This window comes from Sapajus apella, unplaced genomic scaffold (genome assembly GCF_009761245.1).
Source record: "Sapajus apella isolate SASKATOON/1434 unplaced genomic scaffold, GSC_monkey_1.0 scaffold34, whole genome shotgun sequence".
NCBI lineage: Eukaryota > Metazoa > Chordata > Mammalia > Primates > Cebidae > Sapajus > Sapajus apella.
In genome coordinates this window covers 7,942,117-7,968,682 of record NW_022436974.1, presented here as the reverse complement: position 1 = coordinate 7,968,682, position 26,566 = coordinate 7,942,117, and the positions used below count along the sequence as shown (strand labels likewise).

The following is a 26,566-nucleotide window of genomic DNA, read 5'->3' as shown; positions in this document are numbered from 1 at the left end:
TAATGGAGGATTAGTGGGGTGTTACGTTGTTGTGATGAACTTTACGATGTGAGTTTGTGGTTTCATGTAGCTACATAAAACAAGCTAGATGGTGATTATGTCACTTCCTCTGCCCTCCTGACAGAGATGAAGCCTTCTTTAGTGCCTGGAGTATTTCCTGATGCTTCACTCAGACCACCTCACTTTTCAGATTTTAATGTGTTCCTGTAAGAGATATGGAGAAGAAAAGAAGAAGAAGGGGCGGGGTAAAGCCATCAGCCCAAGTTGTCACACTGTCATCCTGGCTGACAAATCACTGTGTCAGAGCACGGTACCGAAACTTACAGAAACAGGCCTGCTGGCTTGGGAAGTAAATAAATAAGCCAGTTACACATTTCTTGGATGGCTGGCAAAAGTTTTGTTGTCAAAGCAACGCCCCCATCAAGCATACTTTGCTTACACAAGTCCTCAGCCTCTGCCCCAACCACAAGCTATCTAAGAAGGAGGAGATGAGTGAGGAGGAGGGACCAACAGGTTGTCCCCTGTGCAGGCTGCCTGCCTGCTCGAGTTACATCCACAGATGCCTCGGAAGCAGCCAACTGGCTGCGTCTATCTCCTCACATTCCTGGGTCTGTCTGGGCTGGTTGGTGCAGCTACCAGAACATACTACATTGGGATTGTGGAAGAATACTGGAACTATGTACCCCAAGGGAAGAATGTTATTACTGGGAAAAGTTTCACAGAAGACAAGTGAGTGAACTCGGGGTCCTCATTGACTCCCAGGTTTGACTTCTTTTTGACTCTGTATAGGGAAGGTTGTATTTCTTGTGTACTTATAATGGGGGTAAGTTGATCTAGACCAAGAGAAGGTGTTTTGTTTTTTTGCTTGAAGAGCCCTAGTATGGATGGGTGTGTAATTTGGAAGAGATACTCATAGTTCCATTTATTTGTTGAGCCACCTATTAGCAGCCTTGCCTGTAAAGAGACATATACACAGCCAGGTGTTTGACCGTTTTCACCAGGCACTACTGGTAACTTCTGGGGGATTCTGTTTGTTTTGTTTTGTTTTGTTTTTGACGGACAACACTTGGGATGAAGATTGGATAAATTTCAAGAATTCCTTATTGTTAAAACACGGTGTTTTCTTAGTTTGTATTTTTGGAATGAAACATCATAATTGAAGATAAGTATGCTAAGTCGTGTTTTTCAATGTTTAAAAGAGGGGGACATCACAGGAGATTTCTTTGCTATTTTCAGAGTTTCCTTGGGTCTACTTAGAAATAGCTCTCTCACTGGTGAGAAGCTTGATCCAGCTCCAAGTCATTCATGCTGAGGGCAGTGTCTTATCCTAGAACCCATAGCATAGCTAGGTGAAATGGTGCCACAGTGTTCTGTGTTCCTGATTTTTAATTTTGGGCAGAAAATAAACCTTGTTCCCTGCCCCATCCAGGGCCTAGTATCTTAACTATCTTGTTTCATGGATCTCCCTCTGAAGCCACCTCCTGAGTCCAGAAGCTGTCATGCCAGTTTCAACTTTGTGGTTATTAAAACATCTTTTGAGATGTTTTGGCAAGCTCTGTTAGATATTTGAATGCTTGCTTCTTTTCTGATAGGCAGAACCCATTACATTCAGCATCCGTGTTCCATTTCCTAGAGATGAGTTTAATTATTAATGTTCAGGAACAGCACATGTCCTACCAACAAGTCTTTAAAAGCCAGGGTGCCTTGTCTTGGCGGAAAGACTAAAGATCCAGTTGGTTTGGAAATACAGCCTCCAAGTTTTCTAACAACACAAAGGTGGCATAGTCTGTTTTGTTTACCAAAGACGATGCCTGTGCCAGAAAAGCTGCCAAGGAAGAGTTTTCCTTAGCTTTGTAGCAGGAAATGTCATGTCTGTAGGGTTATTTCCAAAGGAAACCCTTGATTGCTTTCAATCCCACATCTGCCAACCATTGGTGGTGGTGTCTTTACTGCGAGGAATAGCTATGGGGTGTTGTTCTCAGAGAGGGGTCAGTAGGAAATGGTCAATGTGAGCAGCTATTGGAGATAAGAATGTTGAAAATGTGTACACTGAGTGTAATGAATATAGTGTTTATGCTAAATGTGATACTGGATTGCCTTTCTATAAGATTAACATGCACAAAAATTCTGTGTTTTTCCTAAAATGCCCATGTCATTACAGCTGTGTATGGGCATTTATTCTGACTCAAACATTCTATGAGATATTTTTCAATTCATTACTGCTTGCAGATATTATTATTCTCAGTTTATGAACCAGGAGCCAAGGTCCTGAGGTTAAATACTTGCCAGAATTTATAGAGTAAATAGTCGCACCAAACTCACTTAGCTTTGGTTCCACAGCCCATATTTCTTTTCACCACACAACCTGTTTCTCAGTAATGGTGATCGTTCCCCAGTGAATTAAAGCAACTTTGAGGGAAGCCAGGGTCCCAGTAATAAAAACTTTCTAGAAAGTCCTAATTTTTACCAAAGGCGCATTTAGTCTCTTTTGTCACTCTTCCAAGAAGCATGTTGAAAGGGATCACTGGTGGTCAGTGACCAAACAGGTTACTTGGGTTCATTCAAATCACCAAAGAATCTTAAATATTCAATTACTACAATGCGGTTTTCACCAAGCTGGGTGCTGGAAGAAGTTGGGACCTCACTGTTGATCATTTCAATCAGAAGATGATGCTTTGATAAAAGTACAATAAAACATATAAAAAATAGCTGTGGTGAAAAAGAAAATAGACATGGCGAAAACAGTTGGTTTGGCATCAGATTTGAGTGAGATGGCTTCAAAATGCGTGGCCCCATATGAGAGTCCACTTGCTCCTTGGGAGCAGCTGGCATGCTAAGGTGTCATACCTAGAAGCCGAGGTCCCCAGCACTTCTTTCTGCATGCGAGAGGGACAGAGTTTGTGTCGGCTGACTGCTAACTCTTGGAAGGGAAACCCAGGTGAACCTGCAGTGGATATTGGATTTTATCAGTGATCCCGTCAGGATATTGGCGTTTATCAGCAATCCTATCAGTGCTAGTGGTTGTGGTAGGTGGCTCAGACAAGTTCCTAAGAAGGTAGGGCTGTTGTAGGTGTCTGACATTGCTTATAGACCACAAGATACACATCTTGGGTACGTGTGCAGATGCTGTGACTGGGACATAAGTGGAGTTCAGTATGCGTACTTTGTGGTATGCCATTTCCCCGGGAGCAGGAAGAAGCTATCATAGATGATGTAATCATGCCCCTCAGCCTCCTGGAGGGTGAATAGGCTGCCTTTCTGAGGACAGTCTGCTGCTTTGGATATTCACACTTGGACAATTGTCTGATATTTAAAGGACCAGGAGAGCCAGGTGCTGAGGATTCCACCATGAGTGGAAAGAATCTGAAATAGAAATCCAGAGATCTGACTTCTAGCCCTTGCTCTGCCCCACTTGCTGTGCAATCTTGAACATGTCACATAATCTCTCTGAAAATCACTTTCCTTAATTCATGTAACAAGGGAGTTGAAATGTAATCCCTAGAGTCACTTGAGAAGTGTAATGCTAAAGCATTAGAAATAATTTTGAAACTGAATGAAAAATATCTTACCTGACTTGCCAGTTCTAGAAAGATTTTCGCAATGGTGAATGAAAGGAGAGAGATGATTTGCAGATGTTCAGTCCTAGAAATTAGAGTTGGAGAAAACCTGGGACTGATTGTGGACACATGTCACAAGTTTTGAAGTAGTCCATATTTTTCTTTATCCATTTTTCCCCTGTCTTTAAGAGCTATCTCCAATTCCTCACTTCACACGTGAAGCTTCCCCCCATGACCCTGGCTTGTTCTGATCTGTTTCCTTCCTAACCACCCATGGAGCTTGGAGTCTTTGTCATGAACTTGGACACTGCATTTTCTTTCCTCGGCATTTCCCTCTAATCGCTTGATGTACATCAGTTGTGTCTGCAGCTGCAGTAAAAGCACCATGATGATAGATAAGAAGTTTTGGCATATGTTTAATAATCCCCCTTCCCTACACTGACAGTACCCCATGGAGGATCCACCACAGAGCAGGCATTAAAAATCATTGAAGTAAAAATGAATCACCTTATCAGTTGAGTTTTTCTGGTTGCTTTATCTTTGAACGAGGGGAATGGGCAGAAATCAGGGGAACAAGAGGGTGGGTGACAAAGTTTCAGTAATGTAAAAACATTTGGAAACCAAAGTTAGACAGCACCATGAGCCTAATAAATCCTGATGCACAGGGATGAGATACGAAATGAATTGAAATCATTTCAAGGAGACTCTATAGCTGTCAGACGGTGCAGTTTAACTTTCTTACTTGGTACCTTTGCTTGATTATAGGGCTCAAAAGTATAAATGAGTCTATAATCACTGTTTCCTAGAAAGTATGGGACTTTGGAGTTAGATTCTATTTAGAAATAGTTTCTCCAGGTAAATATACTTCTCCTCCTCCTCCCTGAACTAAATTAGGACACTGGGCTCCTTTGAATTGCCTGGGGATGGTGTCAGTATTTTGATGTATTTATACCAGTCCTGCTCAGGCTCATAAAGTGCTTAATTAAAGTGTACATTGGTGGTAAAGCCTGGTCTTTAATGAGACTAGAGTGGGGTCATCTTATTTAAAGCCACAGTTCTCACTATAGACCTCATTAGGCAATCAGCACACATCCAGGCTTTTTCTTCCCAGTGAAATGCAGGGCTTTCATCGATACTAACTCATGGGTGGAACTGTGCTTGAACGTAAGTGAGGCTAGCTTGAACGTAAGAAGCTCAACTTTCTCTAACAGACCCTACAAACTTGGGGTTTGAGCAGCATCACTCCATCAGCCCAGTGGATGGCAAGGGGCTTTGATTATTCTAAAAAGCAGGCCCTAGGATTGGTGTGAGAGAGAACTCACACATCTATCTGAAAGAAGGCCCAACAGAGGGGAAGCACAGAGGAGAAAGAGGTTTTTGTGAGCTTTGAAATAAAGAAAAGAATATCATCTGGTTAGTGCGTGGTCTAAACAAATGGTAACTTTCAAATCTCAACTTCTATCTTATCAGTACAAAAAATATTTTGTTTGGACTGATGCCATATGAATCTCTTGGAGCTGCTGTTATGCCCTGAATCAGTAAGTGATTGTTTTTAGCTGCCAGTAGAGACTGGAGTATAATGTTTTTAACAAATCAGGATTTTGTGTTCATTTGTAAGAGAATCCAGAAGTGGGCAGTCCAAGGCTGGTGGGTTAGATGGTATAATAGGGTCTCAGGGGCTTTCTATATTTCTGATCCACCATCCTTAGCCTGTGTGCCTTAAACTCTATGTGGTTTCCCTCCTCAAGCACATTCGTGGTCACAAGATTGCTGCTGGAACTCCAGCCATCATGTCTATATTCCAGGAAGAAAGAGAGGCAGGGAAAAGGTAGAAGCATAACAATTTTTGCTGCATCTGCCTTTTAAAGGGTTCTTATGGAAACCCTACCCAACTGATTTTACTTACATCTCATTGGATACTCATAGCCACAAAGAGGACTTGAAAGAATGTAATCTTTCAGCTGTGTGTTTTTCTGCCTGAATAAAGACAGAATTTGCCTCTGACACTAAGGAAAAAGGGGAGCATGAATATTGCAAGGCAGTTGGCAGTCCCTGGTACCCTCCCCTACCTCAGTTCTCCCCTGTTTTCCATGATTTACAGGCATCCCCCTAGTCACCCTCTTCCTTTCCCACCTCCATGTGATGGGGCCCCAAGACCTGGTTAGCAGTATCTGAAAGATAATTCATTGACAGTATAATAGTTAGCTAAATGTCACCAGGTATTTACTACGCTCCAGGCATTGCTTTAAAATGTTAGCAATCATGAAGTGGGGTGACCAATCTTCTGTCCCTGGGAGGGAGACCGGGAGCATTGGGGGGATTTCACCAGCCAAGTATAGCCCAGCCTTGGTCTGAGGGAGATGCCAAAGCAGCCCAGTTTGCTGGTAAAGTGTGGGGCTCTGGCATCAACTGTCACATTTGGAATTATTGCCCCATTTTATGGGCAAGTAATTTAATCTCTCTTTCCCTCAGTTTTCTCATCAGTAAAATGGGGATATGATAGTACTCGCTTTGAGGGTATATCAGTTTCTTGTGGCTGCTGTCACAAATGACCACGAACTATGTGGCTTCAAACAACAGCGATTTATTCCTTGCTCCCGTGTTGGAGGCCGGAAGTCTGAACTGAATATATTGTCAGGGCCACACTGCCTCTGGAGGCCCTAAGGGAGGGGCCATTCCTTGACTCTTCCAGGTTCTGGTGTCTGCCAGCATTCCTTGGCCACGGCTGCATCACTCTGATCTCTGCCTCCATTTTCATATTGTCTTCTCCTCTGTGTGTGTCTAGCCTATCTTTGCCTCTTACTTATAAGAATACTTTTGATGGCATTTAGGGCCTACCCAGCTAATCCAGGATGATCTCCCCATCTCAAGATCCTTAACTTAATCACATCTGCAAAGACCCATTTTTTCCAATAAGTTTCTGTGGATAACTTCGGAATTATCTTTGGGACTTAGGATCTGCAAGTACTGAGACACAGTGCCTTAGCATTAATAAATGTTAGCTCTCATGGTAGCTCTGCTGTCTCATGGGGTTCTCTGGAGAGCAGGAGCCCTGTGGGAAAGACCCTGGCTGGTCACATTTTCCTCTTTTCTAACAAAGCTTTACGCTTTATCAGAAATAATCATAACTGTGATTGATTCAACACCACTGGCCCAGTTGCTGCATGTGGGGCTCCACACCTCTTCTCACTGAATTCTTCTGATAGCTCTATCATGGTCACCAGTTTACAGCAGAGGAAACTGGGTTCAGAGAGGTTAAGTCACTTCCCCAGGATTTCACAACCAGCAAGTGAGAGAATTGACATTCACGCTCATTCTCCTTCCCCCTCACTATGCCATTTGTCTTCAACATGCCTTGTGTATGCTCTGAAGGACTTCTGTGAAAATGAAGAGTGGACCCAAGAATTAGGTGGTACCAGGCGACCCGGAGAAAAGGAATGTGTATAGAAGCACCACATCCAGATGGTATTAAAAATTATTAATCTAATAGGGAGGGTGCAGCCTCATCAAAATGAATGTGTAATCTCCATCTCCACCCTTCCTTTTGCCAATGGCACTTGTCTCCAACTCATCCTGTTTTTTCCTTGGTGAAGAACATTCATTCTCAGGCTCAGACAATATTTCTTGTCCTTATTGTGACTGTTGTGATCTCACATGTTGGCTCTGACCACAGTCTCTGTTAATGTTATTTTGCAGTTGATCGTCTGCCTATATTTTCCTGCCCTCCACAGACATGTGGGCTCTGGACAGTAGCGTTGGCAATTAACATTGTAAAACTGTGTGTTTATTGTCAAATGCATATGTTTTGTTTCCCAACCAGATGGTAAAACTCTTGCACGCAGGGCCTGAAACTAATACATCTTGCCCCCAGTTTCTAGTTTTACGTCCCAGACATAGTAGATGATTAGCATTTGCTGAAAAGAAGTGATGGGAAAACATCCCTCTAAAAGATGCAGGGGTCATGGGATTGCTGGTATGGTTTACCCCCCTGCAAGCTATGAACACTTGAGAATCTAACCTGGAAGTCCAACTCTGCACAGTGTAGGGGATTCCCAAGGGCAGGTTTGTTCTGATAATGATTAGTCTCCCCCACTTTTGGAAGCTATCTCCCTCCACAGTATTGGCTGCAGGCGTTGGCAATGTCATGTTCCAAGTCCCCATCTTGTCTTTAAGGCAGTTGCTACTGTTGACCTGCCCGGCCCCACCAGATTCCTTTGTAGCAGGAAGTAGACACCTCCTTAGCTTGAGTCAAGATGTTAGAATGCAGATTGGAAATTTCTTAAGGGATAGTGATTGCTCAGCCCCTCACCGTGGCTATGCAATAAACAACAGAAAGCTCACCAATGTGACATTCTAATAAATATACTCCATTTAAATTGAAGCCTGCTTCATGCGGATGGCTCCCTTGAACTTATTCCCTTACTACGTTTCTTGGGAAAATTTTCATTTTATAGAAGTCAAAGGAGCTGGAGTTTCTGTTCTTCCATTATAAATGCATAATATGTTCTCAATAGGTGTTTTGCTGTGTAGACACTAAAACAAACTGCTTTCTCTTTCTCTTATTTCTATCCCTTCTCACTTCTTTTTTCACCTTCAAGTTTTTTTCCTATTATTTAAAAAAGAATAGAGACAGGATCTCAGTATAGTGCCCAGGCTCATCTTAAACTCCTAGCCTCAAGTGATCCTCCCACCTTGGCCTACCAAAGTGCTGGAATTAGGCATGAGCCACCACACTCAGCCTCAACAAATTTCTTATCATATAGTTACTATAGTTTTTGTTTTAAGTATCTTCCTAGAGCATCTTCATGGGTCAACCCTGTCCTACTCTTGATGTGGAGTCAGTGCAGGGAAAGAAGTCCTAGGACAGGGAGGAAGCTATGGGTTCTCTTCACTGTGGAGGCAGGAGGCGCCTCCTGCTGCAGAGGAGAAGAGGGTCTTAGAATAATAATTAAATGCCCTGACCCAGAAGTGACACATGGTATTTCTACTCGCATCCCATTTGCCAGAACGCTTTGGCCCATCTAACTTGCAAAAGCAGAATCGTTGTACTGTTCTTCCGTTAGGAGGAAAGAAGAATTAAGAGTAGGCAAGCCCTAAAAAGCTCTACTACAGGAATCATTTGGTGATCTTAGGAAAAATACAGATGCCATGGTCTTGCCAGTAGAAAGTCTGATTAAATTGCCCTGAAGTGGGGCCTGGGAATAAAAAACTGGCAAATGTTCCAAATGATTCTGATGCAGGTTTTACATGGACGGACACTGGGAACCACCGCTTTAGAAAACCCAATCGCTCCTCGGGTGGCTATTGGCTGTATAGGTAATAAGACTGATATGTGTCCAGGAATGTGAAACACAGTCAATGTATAACTCAGTGCCAAATATGAAGCATACGTAATAAGTACTGCAGTCCCTACAGGAACAGTGAACAAATTATTAAATTATTTTCTTTTTAATTTTGCCATGCCGTAAGCTTCAGTTTGTAAATTAGAAAATGTCAAGGTGGCTGTAAACCCTATTTGTCTTGCCCTGTGATTCCTGGGGTGCTTCTACGGTCAGGCACATCTCTGGCTCCTCCATGGAGGGTCTAAATCCATGGCTTCCTTCTTGTCCCAGGGCCTCCTCCCTACCAGAGACTCCACATCAGGGTGGGATAGGGTTAACCCTGGGAAGGTTAACAATCCGGTGCTCTGGGCAGGTAAATAGCATAGGTCTCCTTCAACTGGAGAAGAGGCTGAGTGCTGAGGAGAGGAGAAAGTGGCTTGGTGGTGGCTGTTCTTACCTCCCTCTGGATGCAAGCGAAGACGAGCCCACTCTAGAGTTCACTGGACCAATTCTCCCTGGAACAGATTTTTGTGGCCATTCGTTAGAGTTTGAGTACAACCCTTGGGGTCTCTCCACCTAACTCCCAAACCTGTAATCTCAAACAGCTAATCAAAGCCCCCTTTCCGATGACACACAATGCTTACCCCACAGAAATTCCGGAGGTTGCAGTTTTCTCTACCTTAGATGTTATTTCCAGTGAATTTTATCTACCCTGCAATGCTTCCAGCTCCCCAGTGATGTTCCAGTGCCCTTTAGATCTGAGACCCAGCTGCTCCACCCCTTAATCTGGCTCAGCCGAGGCCCCTGGGAGATTCTCCAGCCTCTGAGGCCAAGTCATACTTCATTAAAAGAGGCTTTGTTAGCTGGGCGCTGTGGCTCACACCTGTAATCCCAGTGCTTTGGGAGGCCAAGGTGGGCAGATCACAGGGTCAGGAGTTCAAGACCAGTTTGACCAACATGGTGAAACCCCGTCTCTACTAAAAATTCAAAAATTAGCTGGGCATGGTGGTATGTTCCTATAATCCCAGCTACTAGGGAGGCTGAGGCAAGAGAATCTCTTGAACCCGGGAGGCAAAGGTTGCAGTGAGCTGAGGTCATGCTACTGCACTCCAGCCTGGGTGATAAAGTGAGACTCCATCTCAAAAAAAAAAAAAGAGACTTTGGTGAGTTTGACCTATCTTATGATTTTATCAGGTGGTCTGGGGCAGGCTGGATACCTCAGCTGGTTACACAGAGGGAGCGATAATCACTTTTTAGCTTGACTTTAAATAAGTACTCATAATTTCTCCACAGTTTCACTCTCATCAGATTTTCTTGCCATATAAAGCTGCCTGTGATTTCCTGAACTGACCTCTAATTCTCTTGCCTTAACACATTTCTCAAGCTGTTTCTTCTACTAGAGCAAAGTATTTAGGTGTCTCTCCCTCTCTCTTAAACTCCCACATGTTCTGTTCCTCCAATTCTTGGCAGTTCCTTTATGCAGGTAACAATGGTTTTGTTCTTCCTCTTGACCACAAACACACTTATTTAGAGATTGTATCTTTTTTATTATTGTACTCGAAACAACATCTAGCCCAGTACTTTGCATGCCATAAATCCTCAATCTGTGCTTGTTGAAGGTCAGCAGAATGGTTTTCAAGCTTTTCAGCAGAATGGAAGCAGAGGTGATACCCATGAGATCTTCTTGGAGAGTTCTTAAAGGGGTCATGTGGGGTGATGGGGGCAGCCGGAGCCTATGACAAAGGCGGGCAGAGCCTTCCTGTTGGTCCCTGTCCAGAGCGATTTGGAAATCTCTTTTAAATTTAATTTTATTTATTACTTTTATACCACCACTGAAATGCCTGAAGTTCATGGAAGCCCTTAAGGGCTTATTTCATTAGGGTGATACAGCCATACTTAAGTATAAACTTTATATATTTTGGTCCAGGAAATACGTCTACCTCAGAAGGAGCACTGTCCCTGGGTCTATCTCCAGACAGAATAGGAATGCAGCTGAGTTACAGTTTAAGGCTGAACCCCAAGGATCTATGGGTTTATAGCTCCACCTGCTGATGTCTGAGGCTGGGGCTTGGGACTAGACAAGGGTGCCTGACCAAAGGATCTGTCTAGGATTCTGACCTGGAGAAGGGAGAGAAGAATCAAAGAGGATCATTGTGCCCGATGCTGAGAGGGGCAAGGGATGGGAAGAGTTGGTGCAGGACACTCTAGAGGAATATGGGAGACCTGAGTCATCTCATAACCTTTCAGGCTCCAGTGCCATAGAACAGAACGTCTACAGTCTTCTAGATCCAACTGGTCTACCCATCTTAGAAATACCGTGACACTCATTGTGGACCTGGAATGAACAGAACTGTATGAATTACTCATTCTGGCCCAGAGTGGGTAGCTTGAATACTCTGTTAGACATTAGTTCACATTCTTTGGGAAAGGCTGGGATAGGTTTCCTTTGGAAAGAATTAGGAAAGAGAAAAGAAAAACAGAAAAAAATTTAGAGGACCAGAAAAGTAGAAAAGGGAAGTGCTCCATGATACCTAATAAGTGCTTAACACGTTTTTTTGAATAAATTATATGAATGATTGAATTCTTTGAACTGAATAAAAGAATAGAAAGTACAATAAAATAAAAACAGAAAAATGAAAAGAAATAGTCATATGATGATGAAAACAAGTAGGAGTTGATTAGAGGGGAAAAAGTCAATAGTAAAATTTAAGAGATTAGAGGAACAAATAACTCTCAGACAGTCTTCCTCCTTGGGTTAGCCATATAGTTACCTGAAGCTCCAGACTCATGTCCCAGGTCCAAGTACACAAGAAAGAGATCCTTTAAAAGTTCCTAGATTTTCTCAGATTTAACCAGCAAGACACTCTGTGACTGTCCCTGAACTAATCATGATGACCCAGGGTGGGCTGGCTGGGGGATGAATGATACCAACGGGCCAGGTCTGGAAAACAAGTCCTGCCCTAACAACAGCTTATTAGAGGAATTCGACAAACTCATAGGCTAGGCTGATGCACTTGCTCCATTAGCAGGGCTGGGGGATGGAGCCCCACCTGAAGCACAGAGAATGAGAGTAGGAAAGGTGTGCTCTTAGATCAAAGAGTGGAGTGTGGGTGTGGAGTTGCCAAAACTTTAAAATGTCTTCTACATCAATTTTTTCCATTATTATTATTATTATTATTATTATTTTGCTTGAGTAACTCTTCTTTGTTCTTTGGGAGTATACTGAAGCATTGCTTCCTTAAGGAAAGCTCCCCTGACCTATCTTTGACTTCAGATTAGATGCCCCAGAACATAATCTGTTCTCATGACTCTCCCTTCCAGAATAGGGGCTCTTTCAAGGCAGGAGGTTTGTCTTTTTTCCTCCATATCCCTAGTACTGAGGGCAGGGCTTGCTATAATTGTTTGTTGGATAACTGAGAGAGAATGAATGCACACACACTTGCAGGAGTGTGTCTCAGACTAAGATGCGGCCTCTTGCCCCCTAGAGGGACACAGCTACATTGGGATGGCTGCACCCAGGAGTGGTGGAGCTTTTGCTCAAGCAGAAGCCAGTATTTCTGGAGCTGGAGCTAGGATGGGAGCTCTATGCTAAGCACATAGACAAAGAGTGGAGAAGGGGTGTCACCTCTCCAGAAGATTATCTGGCCACTCCATAGTGGTGCTATTGGTTCAGGCTCCCAGATACCAGGAACTGAGTCTGCCCTTCATGTAGGGCCCCAGAAGGGCATCTGGTCATCTCAAGTGTTAGAATTCTGTTTTTCTCATGTCCACCCTTTTCTTCTATTACACTACCCTCTTCTGGTCTCCTAACAGTCTCTCTGCCCCTAATCTGTGCTCTGCATTTCACCCAACTCCCCTAAAACTTGCACACCACTGCCAAAGAATGGTCCTTAAACACATGATTATGATGTTACCCACTTTATGAAAAACCTCAGTGAGTCCTCAGTGCTTCCAAGATAAATTTTAAGCTCTCCAACCTGGAATTGAAGTTGTCAATCTATCTCCGAACTCACATGCATCCTTATCTCTCAGTCCTCACCTCTGAGATTTGTGTACCAGCCTATAACCCGCTCTCCCCCATCGCATCTGCACTGCTTCCTCCTCACTGTATATCCGTTGCCCGCTTAGTGTTCTCATTTTTCACTTTTGTTATCCAATCCTACTTCTCCTTAATTCTTGCAATTGTCTGACCTCTTCTACCCACAGCAATCTTTTCCTTCTCCAAACCATTTAGTTTTTTAGACAGGATCTTGCTCTGTCATCCAGGCTAGAGTGCAGTGGTACGATATTGGCTCACTGCAGACTTAACTTCCTGGGCTCAAGTGATCCTCCCATCTTGGCCTCCCAGAGTGTTGGGGATTGCAGGCATAAGTCACTACACCTGGATTTTTTTTTTTTTTTTTAAGACAGAATCTTGCTTTGTCGCCTAGTCACTGCAGCCTTGACTTCCCAGGCTCAGGAGATTCTCCTGCCTCAGCATCTCAGGTAGCTCAGGCTACAGGCAGCCTACCACCATGCCCAGCTGATTGCTTTTGTAGAAACAGGGCCTATGTTTCCCAGGCTGGTCTCAAACTCCTAGGCTCAAGAGATCTGCCTGCCTTGACCTCCCAAAGTGCTGGGATTACAGGTGTGGACCAAGCTTGGCCTCCCTGAACTACTATATTCCTAGAAATGTTGAGTTTGTATCTGTTGTATCAATCATTCACTTGACGCTTAATTATCTAAGCCATTATTTGATTGTAAAGTTTTTTGTACACCATCCAGCCGCATGCTTGGAATGCAGTAAATGTACAATAAGTGTTTGTTAAATGAAAAAGCAAAGGAGAAAAACATTGAGTGGAAGGGGGCAGATATGTATGGTGACTTTAGAGTTCTTTGGATTTGTTTTAGTTTGGTTGTGAATGCAACTTGTGCCCTTTGGCTTGCCACTTAATTGCTGAATCTCATTTCCACATTAATAAACTGAGACTAATCTTCCCAGGCCTACAGAGGTTACAGGTTATGGTGAACACCAAATGACAGGTCATACATGCAATACTTTATAAACTCCTAATGATAAGCTATTAGGGCTTCTCTTTTCATTTCAGTAACAAAATATTTTTCTTTTTACTTTTAGACTTGCAACCTTATTTCTCGAAAGAGGGCCCAACAGGATAGGCAGCATTTACAAAAAGGCTGTTTACAGACACTTCACGGATGAAACCTACTCAGTAGAGATTCCTAAACCTCCCTGGCTTGGATTCCTGGGCCCCATCTTGAGGGCTGAAGTGGGTGATGTGATTGTCATTCATTTAAAGAACTTTGCTTCTCGACCTTACTCTCTGCATCCACATGGTGTTTTCTACAACAAAGATTCAGAAGGTAAATATCAATCCTCTATTATTGGGGTCTTGTTTCTGTTTCATAAGTAAGGTAACTGTCAGAGTTAAAGAGATTTTAGGAGCACAATAATTACATGGATATATTTGTCTTCTCTCTGTCTCCTTCTCCATCCATCTCCATCTATCCTGTTTCTCTCTTCCCCTTCTTGCATTTTTTTTTTTTTATTTTTTTTTATTTTGAGACAGAGTCTTACTCTGTTGCTCAGGCTGGAGTGCAGTGACATAATCTCAGCTCACTGCAATCTCCATCTCCCTGGTTCAAGATATTCTCCTGCTTCAGCCTCCCCAGTAGCTATGATTACAGACATGTACTACCACGCCCAGCTAATTTTTTTGTATGTTTAATAGAGACAGGGTTTCACAATTTTGACCAGGCTGGTCTTGAACTCCTGACCTCAAATCATCCGCCCGCCTCGGCGTCCCAAAGTGCTGGGATTACAGGCGTGAACCACCGTGCCTAGCTCCCCTTCTTGGGTTTTATTTTCATTATTTTTTCCCTCTCCTCTTCCTTGCTTTTCTTTATGTTTACAAAGAACCTCTCGGTACCTGCTCCACCACGCCCCAGGAGCACCCTAGCTTTCTTCCTTGTCACTTAGTCATGCCTGGTTTGCCAACCGGATAAAGGGCCACATGCTCCTATCACCGGTAGCAGCCTTGGCTGTGGGTACGGTTGTGGCAATAGAGGCTGAATCTTGCTTCAGGGTGCTGTTTTTGGTGCTGCCTTTGTGAAGCAGCCCTGTCTTCCTTCTTGTGTGTACTTTAGGAGTTTCATTAGGGAAGTTTCTGGTTTCCTCTCTAATTGAAAAATATTAAACAACTTTCTTAGACTTTTGAGACAGAAGTATTTCCACAATATTATAAGTATTTTTTTTGCATCCTATATTGCATTCTTGCTCATGACCAGGTAGAATGGATCAAAAGGTGCTGCACCTGCTAGGTGACTGCTTCTGGGAAATGTGCCAGGCACAGTGCCATTAACTATGATGCAACTTGCGTTATCATTAAGGAGGAGTTTCTGGGCTCTAACAAATACCCCAAGGCAGCCTGACTTGTGTGGCAGCTACTCCAGCCATGTCTCTGTAAGCAGCCAGAGGAGAGAACTCTGATGGCGAACACACAACTGGAATTGCCCTTTCTTCTGGGCTCTTTTCCTCCAGCTGGAGTGCAGCAAAGATTTGGTAGTTCTTCGTTGTTGAGGATGAGCACAAAAATAGTGCCAGGTGAACTTTAAGGTGTAACTATGAATGCATTTTCTTTAATATAGTTTTTTTTTTAACTTTTAAGTCCAGGGGTACATGTGCAGGTTTGTTACACAGGTAAACATGTATCATGGGGGTTTGTTGTACAGGTTGTTTTATCACCCAGGAATTCAGCCTAGTACCCATTAGTTATTTTTCATGACACATAGAAGGGAACAACTCACACTGGGGCCTAGCAGAGGGTGGAGGGTTGGAGGAGAGAAAAGATCAAAACTCTATAGCCATTAATCAATACCTCTCCCTTCATCCCTTTTGCTGGCCACTGGCAACTTCTACTTTCTATGTCTATGAATTTGCCTATTCTAGGTACCTCATATAGGTGGAGTCATACAATATTTGTCCTTTGTGTCTGGCTTATTTCACTTAGCAAAATATTTTCAAGGCTCATTCATATTGTAGTATGCATCATAATGTAATACCTTTTAAGGCTGAATAATATTCAATTGCTTGTATATACCAGACTTTATCTGTTCATCTGTTGATGGATGCTTTGGTTGTTTCCACATCTTGGCTATTGTGAAGAATAGTGCTATAAACATTGGTGCGCTGTAGATCTTTTTGAGCATCTGTAAGAGCCATAAGCCCTTGCACCAGAAAAATATGTATGTGCACATTTTTTTCTTTTTTTGTGGGGTCTCGTTCTGTCACTCAGGCTGTTGGCTAATTTTTAAAATTTTTTGTAGAGACGAGGTCTTGCTATGTTGTCCAGGCTGGTACAAACATATTGGTAGATAGAAGGAGTACGTTCTAATGTTCAGCAGTGCTGTACGGTGACTATAGTTAACAACAATGTATTGTATATTTCAAAATAGCTAGAAGCAAGGACTCGAAGTGTTCCTAAGGTGATGGATACCCTAAATACTCTGACTTGATCATTTTACCTTCTATGCATGTAACAGAATATCACATGTACCTCATACATATATACACACATTATATATCAGTTGTTAAGAACTGGTACAGTAAAGGGGACCTTTTCTGTTTGCTTCCTTGTGTGTGTCTGTCTCTACATTAGATTGTAGGTTTCCCAGGAGCAGGGACCATCTTGGATCTTGCAGGGCACTGCTTCCCAGTACCTGGCCCTGTGCTTGGCATGTGGTAAGAGCTCTCTAAACACTTTCTGTGTGCTTCCCAGATCTAGCCCAAGATCATCAATACTCAGAGAGGAAATGTGCCTGAACCAAAATCTTACAGTTGATTAGGAGCTAAGTTGGGATAGACACAGGCTGTCCATTACCATTCTACCTCCCAATCTAGGGCTCTCTCCACTATTCCACATTGTGCCTTTGCCTGTGCAGGCAGTTAAGCAGCACTGCCCATCCTGTGTGCAAATCCCAGCAGGCCACTGGGAGGTCTTGATTTTCAACCTTCCTGTGTCTGCCAGAGGGCTTCTTGTGAAAGTTCAGAGCAATAGCCAGGTCTTTACTTACGGGCATGAGCGGCCCTTAATTTGCTTTTCCTCACCACCATATATAGTTTTCAAAAGGTCTGTATTCATTCATAAACCTTTCATTGAGCACCCACCAGGTGCCAGACACTGACTCTGGGTCCTGAGAATAAAAGATGAATGAATCATAGGCTGTAGTAAAAAAAAAAAAAAAAAATCAATGACTATAAGTGTATGGAGTTAATTTCAGTGCTCTTAATTCTGCTCGATTGATCCATATACTTTCCCTTGGACCAATGCCACAATGTCTTGATTACTGTGAACTTCTAGTAAGTTTTGAAATGGAGTAGCATAAATCCTTCAACTTTGCAATTCTTTTCAAGGCTTTTTGGCTATTTAGGTCCTTTGCCTCCATATATGTATTTGATCAGCTTATTAATTGATCAGCTTATTAATTTTTACCTTTTTCCCAATCTTGGAAAGAAAGCATTCTGCCTTCCTCCATTAAGCATGAAGCTAGCTGTAAATTTTTTCTAGATAGCTTTTATCAGATTGAGGACGTTTCTTTTTTTTTTAACTTTGAATTTTTGTGGGAACATAGTAGATGTATATATTTATGGGTCACATGAGATATTTTGATACAAGCATGCAATGCATAGTAGTAACATTGAAGTACATAGAATATCCATCACTTCAAGCATTTATCGTTTGTGTTTCAGACAATCCAATTATACTGTTTTTGTTATTCTAATGCCCACAATGAAATTATTTTTAACTATCATCACCCTGTTGTGCTAGCAAAAATAGGTCTTATTAATTCTTTTTTTTTTTTTTTTTTTTTTTTTTTTTTTTTTTTTTAGACGGAGTTTCTCTCTTGTTACCCAGGCTGGAGTGCAATGGCGCGATCTCGGCTCACCGCAACCTCCGCCTCCTGGGTTCAGGCAATTCTTCTGCCTCAGCCTCCTGAGTAGCTGGGATTACGGGCACGCGCCACCATGCCCAGCTGATTTTTTTTTGTAGTTTTAGTAGAGACGGGGTTTCACCATGTTGACCAGGATGGTCTCGATCTCTTGACCTTGTGATCCACCCGCCTCGGCCTCCCAAAGTGCTGGGATTACAGGCATAAGCCACCGCGCCTGGCCTAATTCTTTCTAACTAGTTTTTGTAACCATTAACCATCCCCACTTTCCCCCACATTTCTACTACCCTTCCTAGCCACTGGTATCCATCTTTCTATTCTCTACCTATATGAGTTCAATTGTTTTAATTTTCAGTTCCCACAAATAAGTGAGAATATGTGAAGTTTGTCTGTGCCTGATTTATTTCACTTAACATTATGACCTCCAGTTACACCCACATTGTTGCAAATGACAGGACCTCATTCTTTCTTATGGCTGAGTAGTACTCCATTGTGTATATATACTACATCTTCTTTATCCATCTGTCTGCTGATAGATGCAGTTTGCTTCCAAATCTTGGCTACTGTGAATAGTGCTGCAATAAACATGGAAGCACAGATAAATCTGATTTCTTTTCTTTTGGGTACATTAAAATAGGGTAAGTATCCATACCAGTGGGATTGCTGGATAGCTCTATTTCTAGTTTTCTGAGGAAATTTCAAACTGTTCACTATAGTGGTTGTACTAATTGACATTCCCACCAACAAGGTACAAGGGTTCCCTTTATTCCATATCCTCACTAGCATTTGTTATTGCCTGTCTTTTGGATAAAAGTCATTTTAACTGGACTGGGAGAATATCTCATTCTAGTTTTGATTTCTATTTCTTTGATGACTGATAATATTGAGCACCTTTTCATACACCTGCTTGCCATTTGAATGTCTTCTTTTGAGGAATAACTATTCAGATCTTTTGCCCATTTTAAAATCTGATAATTAGATTTTTTTCCTGTAGAGTTGTTTGAGCTCCTTGTATATTCTGGTTATTATTCCCAGATAGATAGTTTGCAAATATTTTCTCCCATTCTGTGGATTGTCTCTTCACTTTGTTGATTGTTTCCTTTGCTCTGCAGAAACTTTCTAACTTAATGTGATCCCATTTGTCCACTTTTGCCTTGGTTGCCTGTGCTTGTGGGGTATTACTTAAGAAATTTTTGCCCAGACTAATGTCCTGGAGAGTTATCTCAATGTTTTATTATAGTAGTTTTATAATTTAAGGTCTTACATTTAAGTTTTCAATCCATTTTCATTTGATTTAATTTTTGTGTATGGTGAGAGACAGGAGTCTAGTTTTATTCTTCTGCATGTGGATATCCAGTTTTCCCAGTACCATTTATTGAAGAGACTATCTTTTCCCCAATGTATGTTCTTGGCACCTTTGTCAAAAGTGAGTTCATTGTAGATGTATGAATTTATTTCCAGGTTGTCTATTCTATTTGTCTATGTGTCTGTTTTTATGCCAGTGCCATCCCATTTGGGTTACTGTATCTCTGTAGTCTAATTTGAAGTTAGGTAGTATGATTCCTCTGGTTTTGTTCTTTTTGCTTAGGGTAGCTTTGGCTATTCTGGTTTTTTTGTGGTTCCATATAAATTTTAAAAATGTTTTTTCAATTTCTGTGAAGACTGTTGTTGGCATTGTGATAGGAATTGCTCTGGGCAGTATGGAAATTTTAATAATATCGATTCTTCTAATCCATGAACATGGAATGTTTTTCCATTTTTTTGTCCTCTTTAGTTTCTTTCATCAATGTTTTTAGTTTTCATTGTAGAGATCCTTCACTTCCTTAGTTAATTTTGAGGTATTTCATTTTATTTGTGGCTACCGTAAGTAGGATTGCTTTCTTGATTTCTTTTTCAGATTATTCACTGTTGGCATATTAAAATGCTACTGATTTTGTATATTGATTTTGTATCCTGCATCTTTATTAACTTTGTCAGTTATAATAGTTTTTGGTGGAGTCTTCACGTTTTTCCAAATATAAGATTATATCATCTGCAAATAAACATAATTTGACATTTTCCGTTTTAGTTTGGATGCCCTTTATTTCTTCCTCTTGTCTGATTACTCTAGCTAGGACTGGAGGAAATTCCTTTCTATTCCTGGTTTGTTGAGAGTTCTTCACTAAGTAAGTACCGGATTTTATTCAATACTTTTCTGTATCTATTGAGGTGGTCATGTGGCTTTTCTAGATCTACTGAGTTCTATTGATATGTTATTATATTAATTAATTTTTGGATGTCAAGCCAACCTGGCATCATGGGAAAAAACCCATTTGGTCATGGTGTACAATCCTTTTTATATGTTGATGGATGCAATTTGCTTGTAAGGCAGTTCTGCTGGCAACAAACTCACTCAGTCTTTATTTATCTAGAATGTCTTGCTTTTAGTTTTGAGGGATAGATTTCCTTGATATAGTATTTTTGGCTAACATTTCTTCCCTGGCACTTTGGGTATATAATCTCATTGTCTTCTGGTTTTCAATGTTCAGATGAGAAGTTAACCATTAATCATGTTGATACTCCCTTGCATGCATTGGCTCATTTTTGTCTGTCTGGTTTCAATGTTATATTTTTGTCTTCCTTTCCTCCTTCCACAGCTTAACAATGATGTGTCTATTTGTGGACCCTTTTGTACTTATCAAATTTTGGCTCATTAGACTTCTTTGATGTGTAGGTTAATGTTTTTCATCAAATTTGGGAAATTTTTGGTCATTATTTCTTCAAATCTTTCTCCCATCCTTTTTTTTTGTTGTTGTTCTCTCCTCACTGCAGACAGCTGTTACACACGTTAGTAAATACATTGTCCCACTGGTCTCTAAGGCTCTATCCATTTTCTTCTATTTTTTCCCCTTCTTTTTCAGATAGGATAATTTCTATTGATCTATCTTCACGTTCACTGATATTTTCTTTTATCTTCTTGAATCTATTGTTGAGCTCTCTAGTAAGTATTTAATTTATTGTACTGTTCTCTTTTTTAAATATTGTACTTTAAGTTCTGGGGTACATGTGCAGTTTGTGCAGAATTGTTGCATAGGTACACACATGCCATGCTGGTGAGCTGTCTCCATCCCCTCATCACCTACATCAGGCATTTCTCCCAATGTTATCCCTCCTCAACCTCCCCATCCCCCGCTGTTCCTCTCCTGGCCCCCTACCCCCCAACGGACCCCAGTGTGTGATTTTCCTTTCCCTGTATGCATGTGTCCTCATTGTTCAACACCCGCCTATGAGTGAGAGCATGCAGTGTTTGGTTTTCTGTTCTTGTGTGAGTTTGCTGAGAATGATGGTTTCCAGATTCATCCATGTCCCTACAAAGAACATGAACTCATCCTTTTTTATGGCTACATAGTATTCCATGGTGTATATGTGCCACATTTTCTTTGTCCAGTCTATCATCGATGGGCATTTGGGTTGGTTCCAGGTCATTGCTATTGTAAGCATTGCCACAATGAACATACATGTACCTGTGTCTTTATAATAGAATGATTTATATTCCTTTGGGTATATGCTCAGTAATGGGATTGCTGGGTCAAGTGATATTTCTATTTCTAGATCCTTGAGGAATTGCCACACTGTCTTCTACAATGGTTGAATTAATTTACACTCCCACCAACAGTGTAAAAGTGTTCCTGTTTCTCCACATCCTCTCCGGCATCTGTTGTCTCCAGATATTTTAATGATTGCCATTCTAACTGGCTTGAGATAGTATCTCAATGTGGTTTTGATTTGCATTTCTCTAATGATCAGTGATGATAAACATTTTTTTTCATATGTTTGTTGGCCTCATAAATGTCTTCTTTTGAAAAGTGTACGTTTATGTCCTTCGCCCACTTTTGAATGGGTTTGTTTGCTTTTTTTCTTGTAAATCTGCCTTAGTTCTTTGTAGATTCTGGATATTAGCCCTTTGTCAGATGGGTAGATTGCAAACATTTTTTCCCATTGTGTTGGTTGCTGGTTCACTGTAATATAATTTCTTTTGTTTTACAGAAGTTCTTAAGTTTAATTAGATCCCATTTGTCTGCTTTGGCTTTTGTTGCCATTGCTTTTGGTGTTTTAGTCATAAATCCTTGCAGGCCGGGCGCGGTGGCTCAAGCCTGTAATCCCAGCACTTTGGGAGGCCGAGGCGGGTGGATCACGATGTCAAAAGATCGAGACCATCCTGGTCAACACGGTGAAACCCTGTCTCTACTAAAAATACAAAAAATTAGCTGGGCATGGTGGCGTGTGCCTGTAATCCCAGCTACTTAGGAGGCTGAGGCAGGAGAATTGCCTGAACCCAGGAGGTGGAGGTTGCGGTGAGCCGAGATCGCGCCATTGCACTCCAGCCTGGGTAACAAGAGCGAAACTCCGTCCCAAAAATAAATAAATAAATAAATAAAAAATAAATCCTTGCCTACGCCTATGTCCTGAATGGTTTTGCCTAGATTTTCTTCTAGGGTTTTTATGGTGTTAGGTCTTATGTTTAAGTCTTTAATCCATCTGGAGTTAATTTTAGTGTAAGGTGTAAGGAAGGGGTCCAGTTTCTGCTTTCTGCACATGGGTAGCCAGTTCTCCCAATACCATTTATTTAATAGGGAATCTTTTCCCCATTGCTTGTTTTTGTCAGGTTTTTCAAAGATCAGATGGTTGTAGATGTGTTACTTCCGAGGCATCTGTTCTGTTCCATTGGTCTATATCTCTGTTTTGGTACCGGTACCATGCTATTTTGATTACTTAGCCTTATAGTATAGTTTGAAGTCAGGTAGTGTGATGCCTCCAGCTTTCTTTTTGCTTAAGATTGTCTTGGCTATGCAGGCTCTCTTTTGGTTCCATATGAAGTTTAAAGTGTTTTTTTCCAGTTTTGTGAAGAAGGTCAATGGTAGCTTGTTGGGGATAGCGTTGAATCTATAAATTACTTTGGGCAGTATGACCATTTTCACAATATTGATTCTTCCTAACCGTGAGCATGGAATGTTTTTCCATCTGTTTGTGTCCTCTCTTATTTCCTCGAGCAGTGGTTTGTAGTTCTTCTTGAAGAGGTCCTTTATCTCCTTTGCTAGTTGTATTCCTAGGTATTTTATTCTCTTTGTAGCAATTGAGAATGGGAGTTCACTCATGATTTGGCTCTCTGTTAGTCTATTATTGGTATATAGGAATGCTTGGGATTTCTGCACATTGATTTTGTATCCTGAGACTTTGCTGAATTTGCTTATCAGTTTAAGGAGATTTTGGGCTGAGATGATGGGGTCTTCTAAATTTACAATCATGTCATCTGCAAGTAGAGACAATTTGACTTCCTCTTTTCCTAATTGAATACCCTTTTTTTTTTTTTTTTTCTTCCCTGATTGCTCTGGCTACAACTTTCAATACTACATTGAATAGGAGTGGTGAGAGAGGGCATCCTTGTCTAATGCCAGTTTTCAAAGGGAATGCTTCCAGTTTTTGCCCATTGAGTATGATATTGGCTGTGAGTTTGTCATAAATAGCTTTTATTATTTTGAGATATGTTCTGTTGATGCCTAGTTTAATGAGAGTTTTTAGCATAAAGGGCTGTTGAATTTTGTGGAAGGCCTTCTGTGCATCTATTGAGATAATCATGTGATTTTTGTCTATGGTTCTGTTTATGTGATGGATTACATTTACAGATTTGTATATGTTGAACTTTTCAATGCCAATATTCCAATTTGATTCTTTTTAATATTTCTATTTGCTTATTAAGATCCTCTATTTGTTGAATTTTTTTCCTACCTTTCTTCAACCTTTTACACGTAATTCATTAGAATTGTTTGAATGTATTTACTATAGCTGCTTTGAAGTCTTTCTCTGCTAAATTAAACCTCTGAGGACACATAGAGAGATAGTTTCCACTGGCTGCCTTTTTTTCTCTATGAATCACACTTTCCTGTTTCTTTGTGTTTCTCACATTTTTGGTGCTCTTGAAAACCAGATTTTAAAATATATATGTAGCAACTCTGGATTCTCATTCCTTCATGACCTCTAGGTTATTTGTTGTTGTTTGCTTGCTTGCTTCTTTGTCTAGTAACCTGTGGGCTACGTCTGTGGATTATCTTTCCTATGGTGTGTGGTCACTGAGATTTCTGCTTTTTTAAAAAAATTCATTTTTGTTTTTAAGCCTGGCTTCTGAGAGGTCATTCCTATGTCTGCTTAGCTCAGTGGTCAGCAAATGATTGGACAGAAATTGTGCCTAAGCATCTTGAGCCAGTAAGTCTTCTGTCCTCTGCTAGTGGATCTGTGAGTGGTTAGGGAAACAATGCTGTAGAATCCTACTCCTCTTAGCTGATGTTCAGCAGTTTCAAGAGAAAACTTTGCTAAATGTTTCTATTCAATTTCTAGAGTACCAAAATGGTTTGTTATTTTTTTTTAAATAAGTTTTGTCTAACTGTATAGTTCCTTTTTTGGGAAGAGAATTTGCTGACTTCTTTGCTCTTCTTTAATAAAGTTTTGTCTTTGCTATAGCTGTAAGCTTAAAAGCCTTAAAGTCTCTGCTTAATTCAACTTAGTGTTTGCTGTGAACCACACATAATGCTGGGCTTCCAAGATGAGTAAATATACAGTTGTGGTTTCAAGATACCATCAGGCGAGGGGTAGAGAATGGAGCTTGGAAGTGGGTTGAGCAGGTGGGGCTAATGTTAATTGATCAGCTACTTTATGATAATGCCTGTGCCAGAGCTCTTGTGTACATTCCTTTGTTTAATGATAGAATCAACTAGTGCTTTCTTGATCTACATCTGAAATATGCTTAAATGTTAGGACTATTTAAAAAATAAATTTTATTGGTTTTTAAATTTTATTTTTTATTTTATTTGTTTTATTTTTATAGCAATGGAGTCTCACCGTGTTGCCTAGACTAGTCTCAAACTCCTGGCCTGAAGGAATCCTCGCACCTTGGCCTCTTAAAGTGTTCAGATTACAAGTGTGAGCCACGGCACCTGGCCTGGTTTTTGTTTTAATATAAAAAATTATAAAGAAGGTGAAAATTGCACACAATCTGATTCTCTACATACTCACTAAAAGTAGTTCAAAATAGAAAATTTAAGAGAAAGTACTATGCAAACATGGTTAGAAGTTCTTAAGAGTACGAAGATATAAAAAGAAAGTAAAAGCCCTTCTCACTTGTGTTTCACTCCAAAGGCAAGCATCTTAAACAATTTCTATAAGCTTTTCTCAGACTTTTTTCTATATATATATTGCCATGTATGTATGTGTATATCCTTACTCATTTGTATAAAAAGGGATTATGCTATAATGCTTTCTGTTTTTCACTTTTTACTTTGTCTTGGAAATTTTCTCTTATTAGTACATACAGCAAGACTTCCATTTAATAGTTGTGCAGCATCCCATCATATGAGCATATCTGTTCAGTATTGATAATTATTTAAGTTGCTTCCAGTTCATGAAATTTGAAAAATGTTTTCAAGTATGTTTCTACAATACATTATTACAAATAAAATTGCTGGTTGTACTCATATACTTTCTTTGAATAGGAATTGGCAAGCTGTCTTCTGAAAAATTGCATATTTTACTCTTCTACAATTTGTTTATCAATGAGCTTAATTCTCCCATAACCCCACCAATCCTCAAACTTCTCAAATATAATGGGTAAAAAAAAAGTGTAAATTTTTAAAAGCTCACATAGCCTAGAACTATATAAGCAAATAAATAGTGTTTTATACTTTTATATGGTTAATGTTACCATGCTCAAAATCCTTAATAAACTCTTTTGAAAATGACTTGCAGAACAACTTAATGAGCTTCCTATCTCCAAGTCACCTCTTACTTTATATTTATAATTTATTTTGGATCCCCAGTGATATTCTTCAACTTGGGTGGTGGCACAAAGGCTCTGTTTGGGGATTCTCTTTCCTTATTTCAATAATAGCCTTCAATAACTCCTAATTAAAAAATAATAACAAGGCCCATTATGTAAATTGTGAACATAAGAATTTCTAGAACAATTATTTGTATTGATTTGTATCATATAATCAATTCAAAATAAGTGATCTCAATCAAAGCTTCAAGACAAGTCCACTGCTTACCCACTCCTCCTCAACTCCTGACCCTCTGTATATAAATCTCTCCATATAGACAAAAGCTTCCAAGCCATGAATTTTATTCATAGGGCTTTGGACAAAGGCAGTGTAAGGTAATGCCACTCAGTCATATTTTATTCAATATGTATATATATTGAGGCATAGGGGTAGATCTTGCAGATATAATCATGAGCAAAAAGAAGCCTGGTATTTGCTTTAATGCAACTTACAGTCTAACATGAGAGAGAGAGAGAGAGAGAGAGAGACATTAATATATGTGTTCGTATACATGTATATACACATACATACTATACATGTGTAAATATATATATAGTGTGTTTATATATATACATACATATGTTTACACACATATAATTTAAAACTTAGGTAAATGCTATAAATAAATAAGTTTACTGAATGGCTATACTATACCAGGCACTGTGATAAGTGCTTTATAGATATTACATCCTACAGGTCTCAACCACTCTTAAGAGGTAGGCATTTATGATTATCACCACCTAACAGATAAAAAGCTAAGATTCATAGAAGAGAGGGAAATTGCTCCAAGCTGCATACCTAACAAGTGATGGAGATAGAGTTTCTTTTCAGGCAGTCTAATTTCAGTGGCTGTGAACTTAACCGCTGGCTTTACTGCCCTTCTTTCAGTGTGAAT

General features: G+C 40.5%; 1 protein-coding gene across 1 annotated transcript in view; it reads left to right on the top strand.

The window, feature by feature from the left end:
- Nucleotides 1–550: 550 nt before the first annotated feature.
- Nucleotides 551–26,566, top strand: part of HEPHL1 (hephaestin like 1) — a 77,696-nt gene continuing 51,680 nt past the window's right edge. The window contains exons 1-2 of the mRNA XM_032295759.1: nucleotides 551–729; nucleotides 13,995–14,239. Of these exons, the coding sequence (XP_032151650.1) occupies nucleotides 560–729; nucleotides 13,995–14,239 (415 nt within the window). The 5' untranslated portion in view covers nucleotides 551–559. The remainder of the gene's footprint in view (nucleotides 730–13,994; nucleotides 14,240–26,566) is intronic.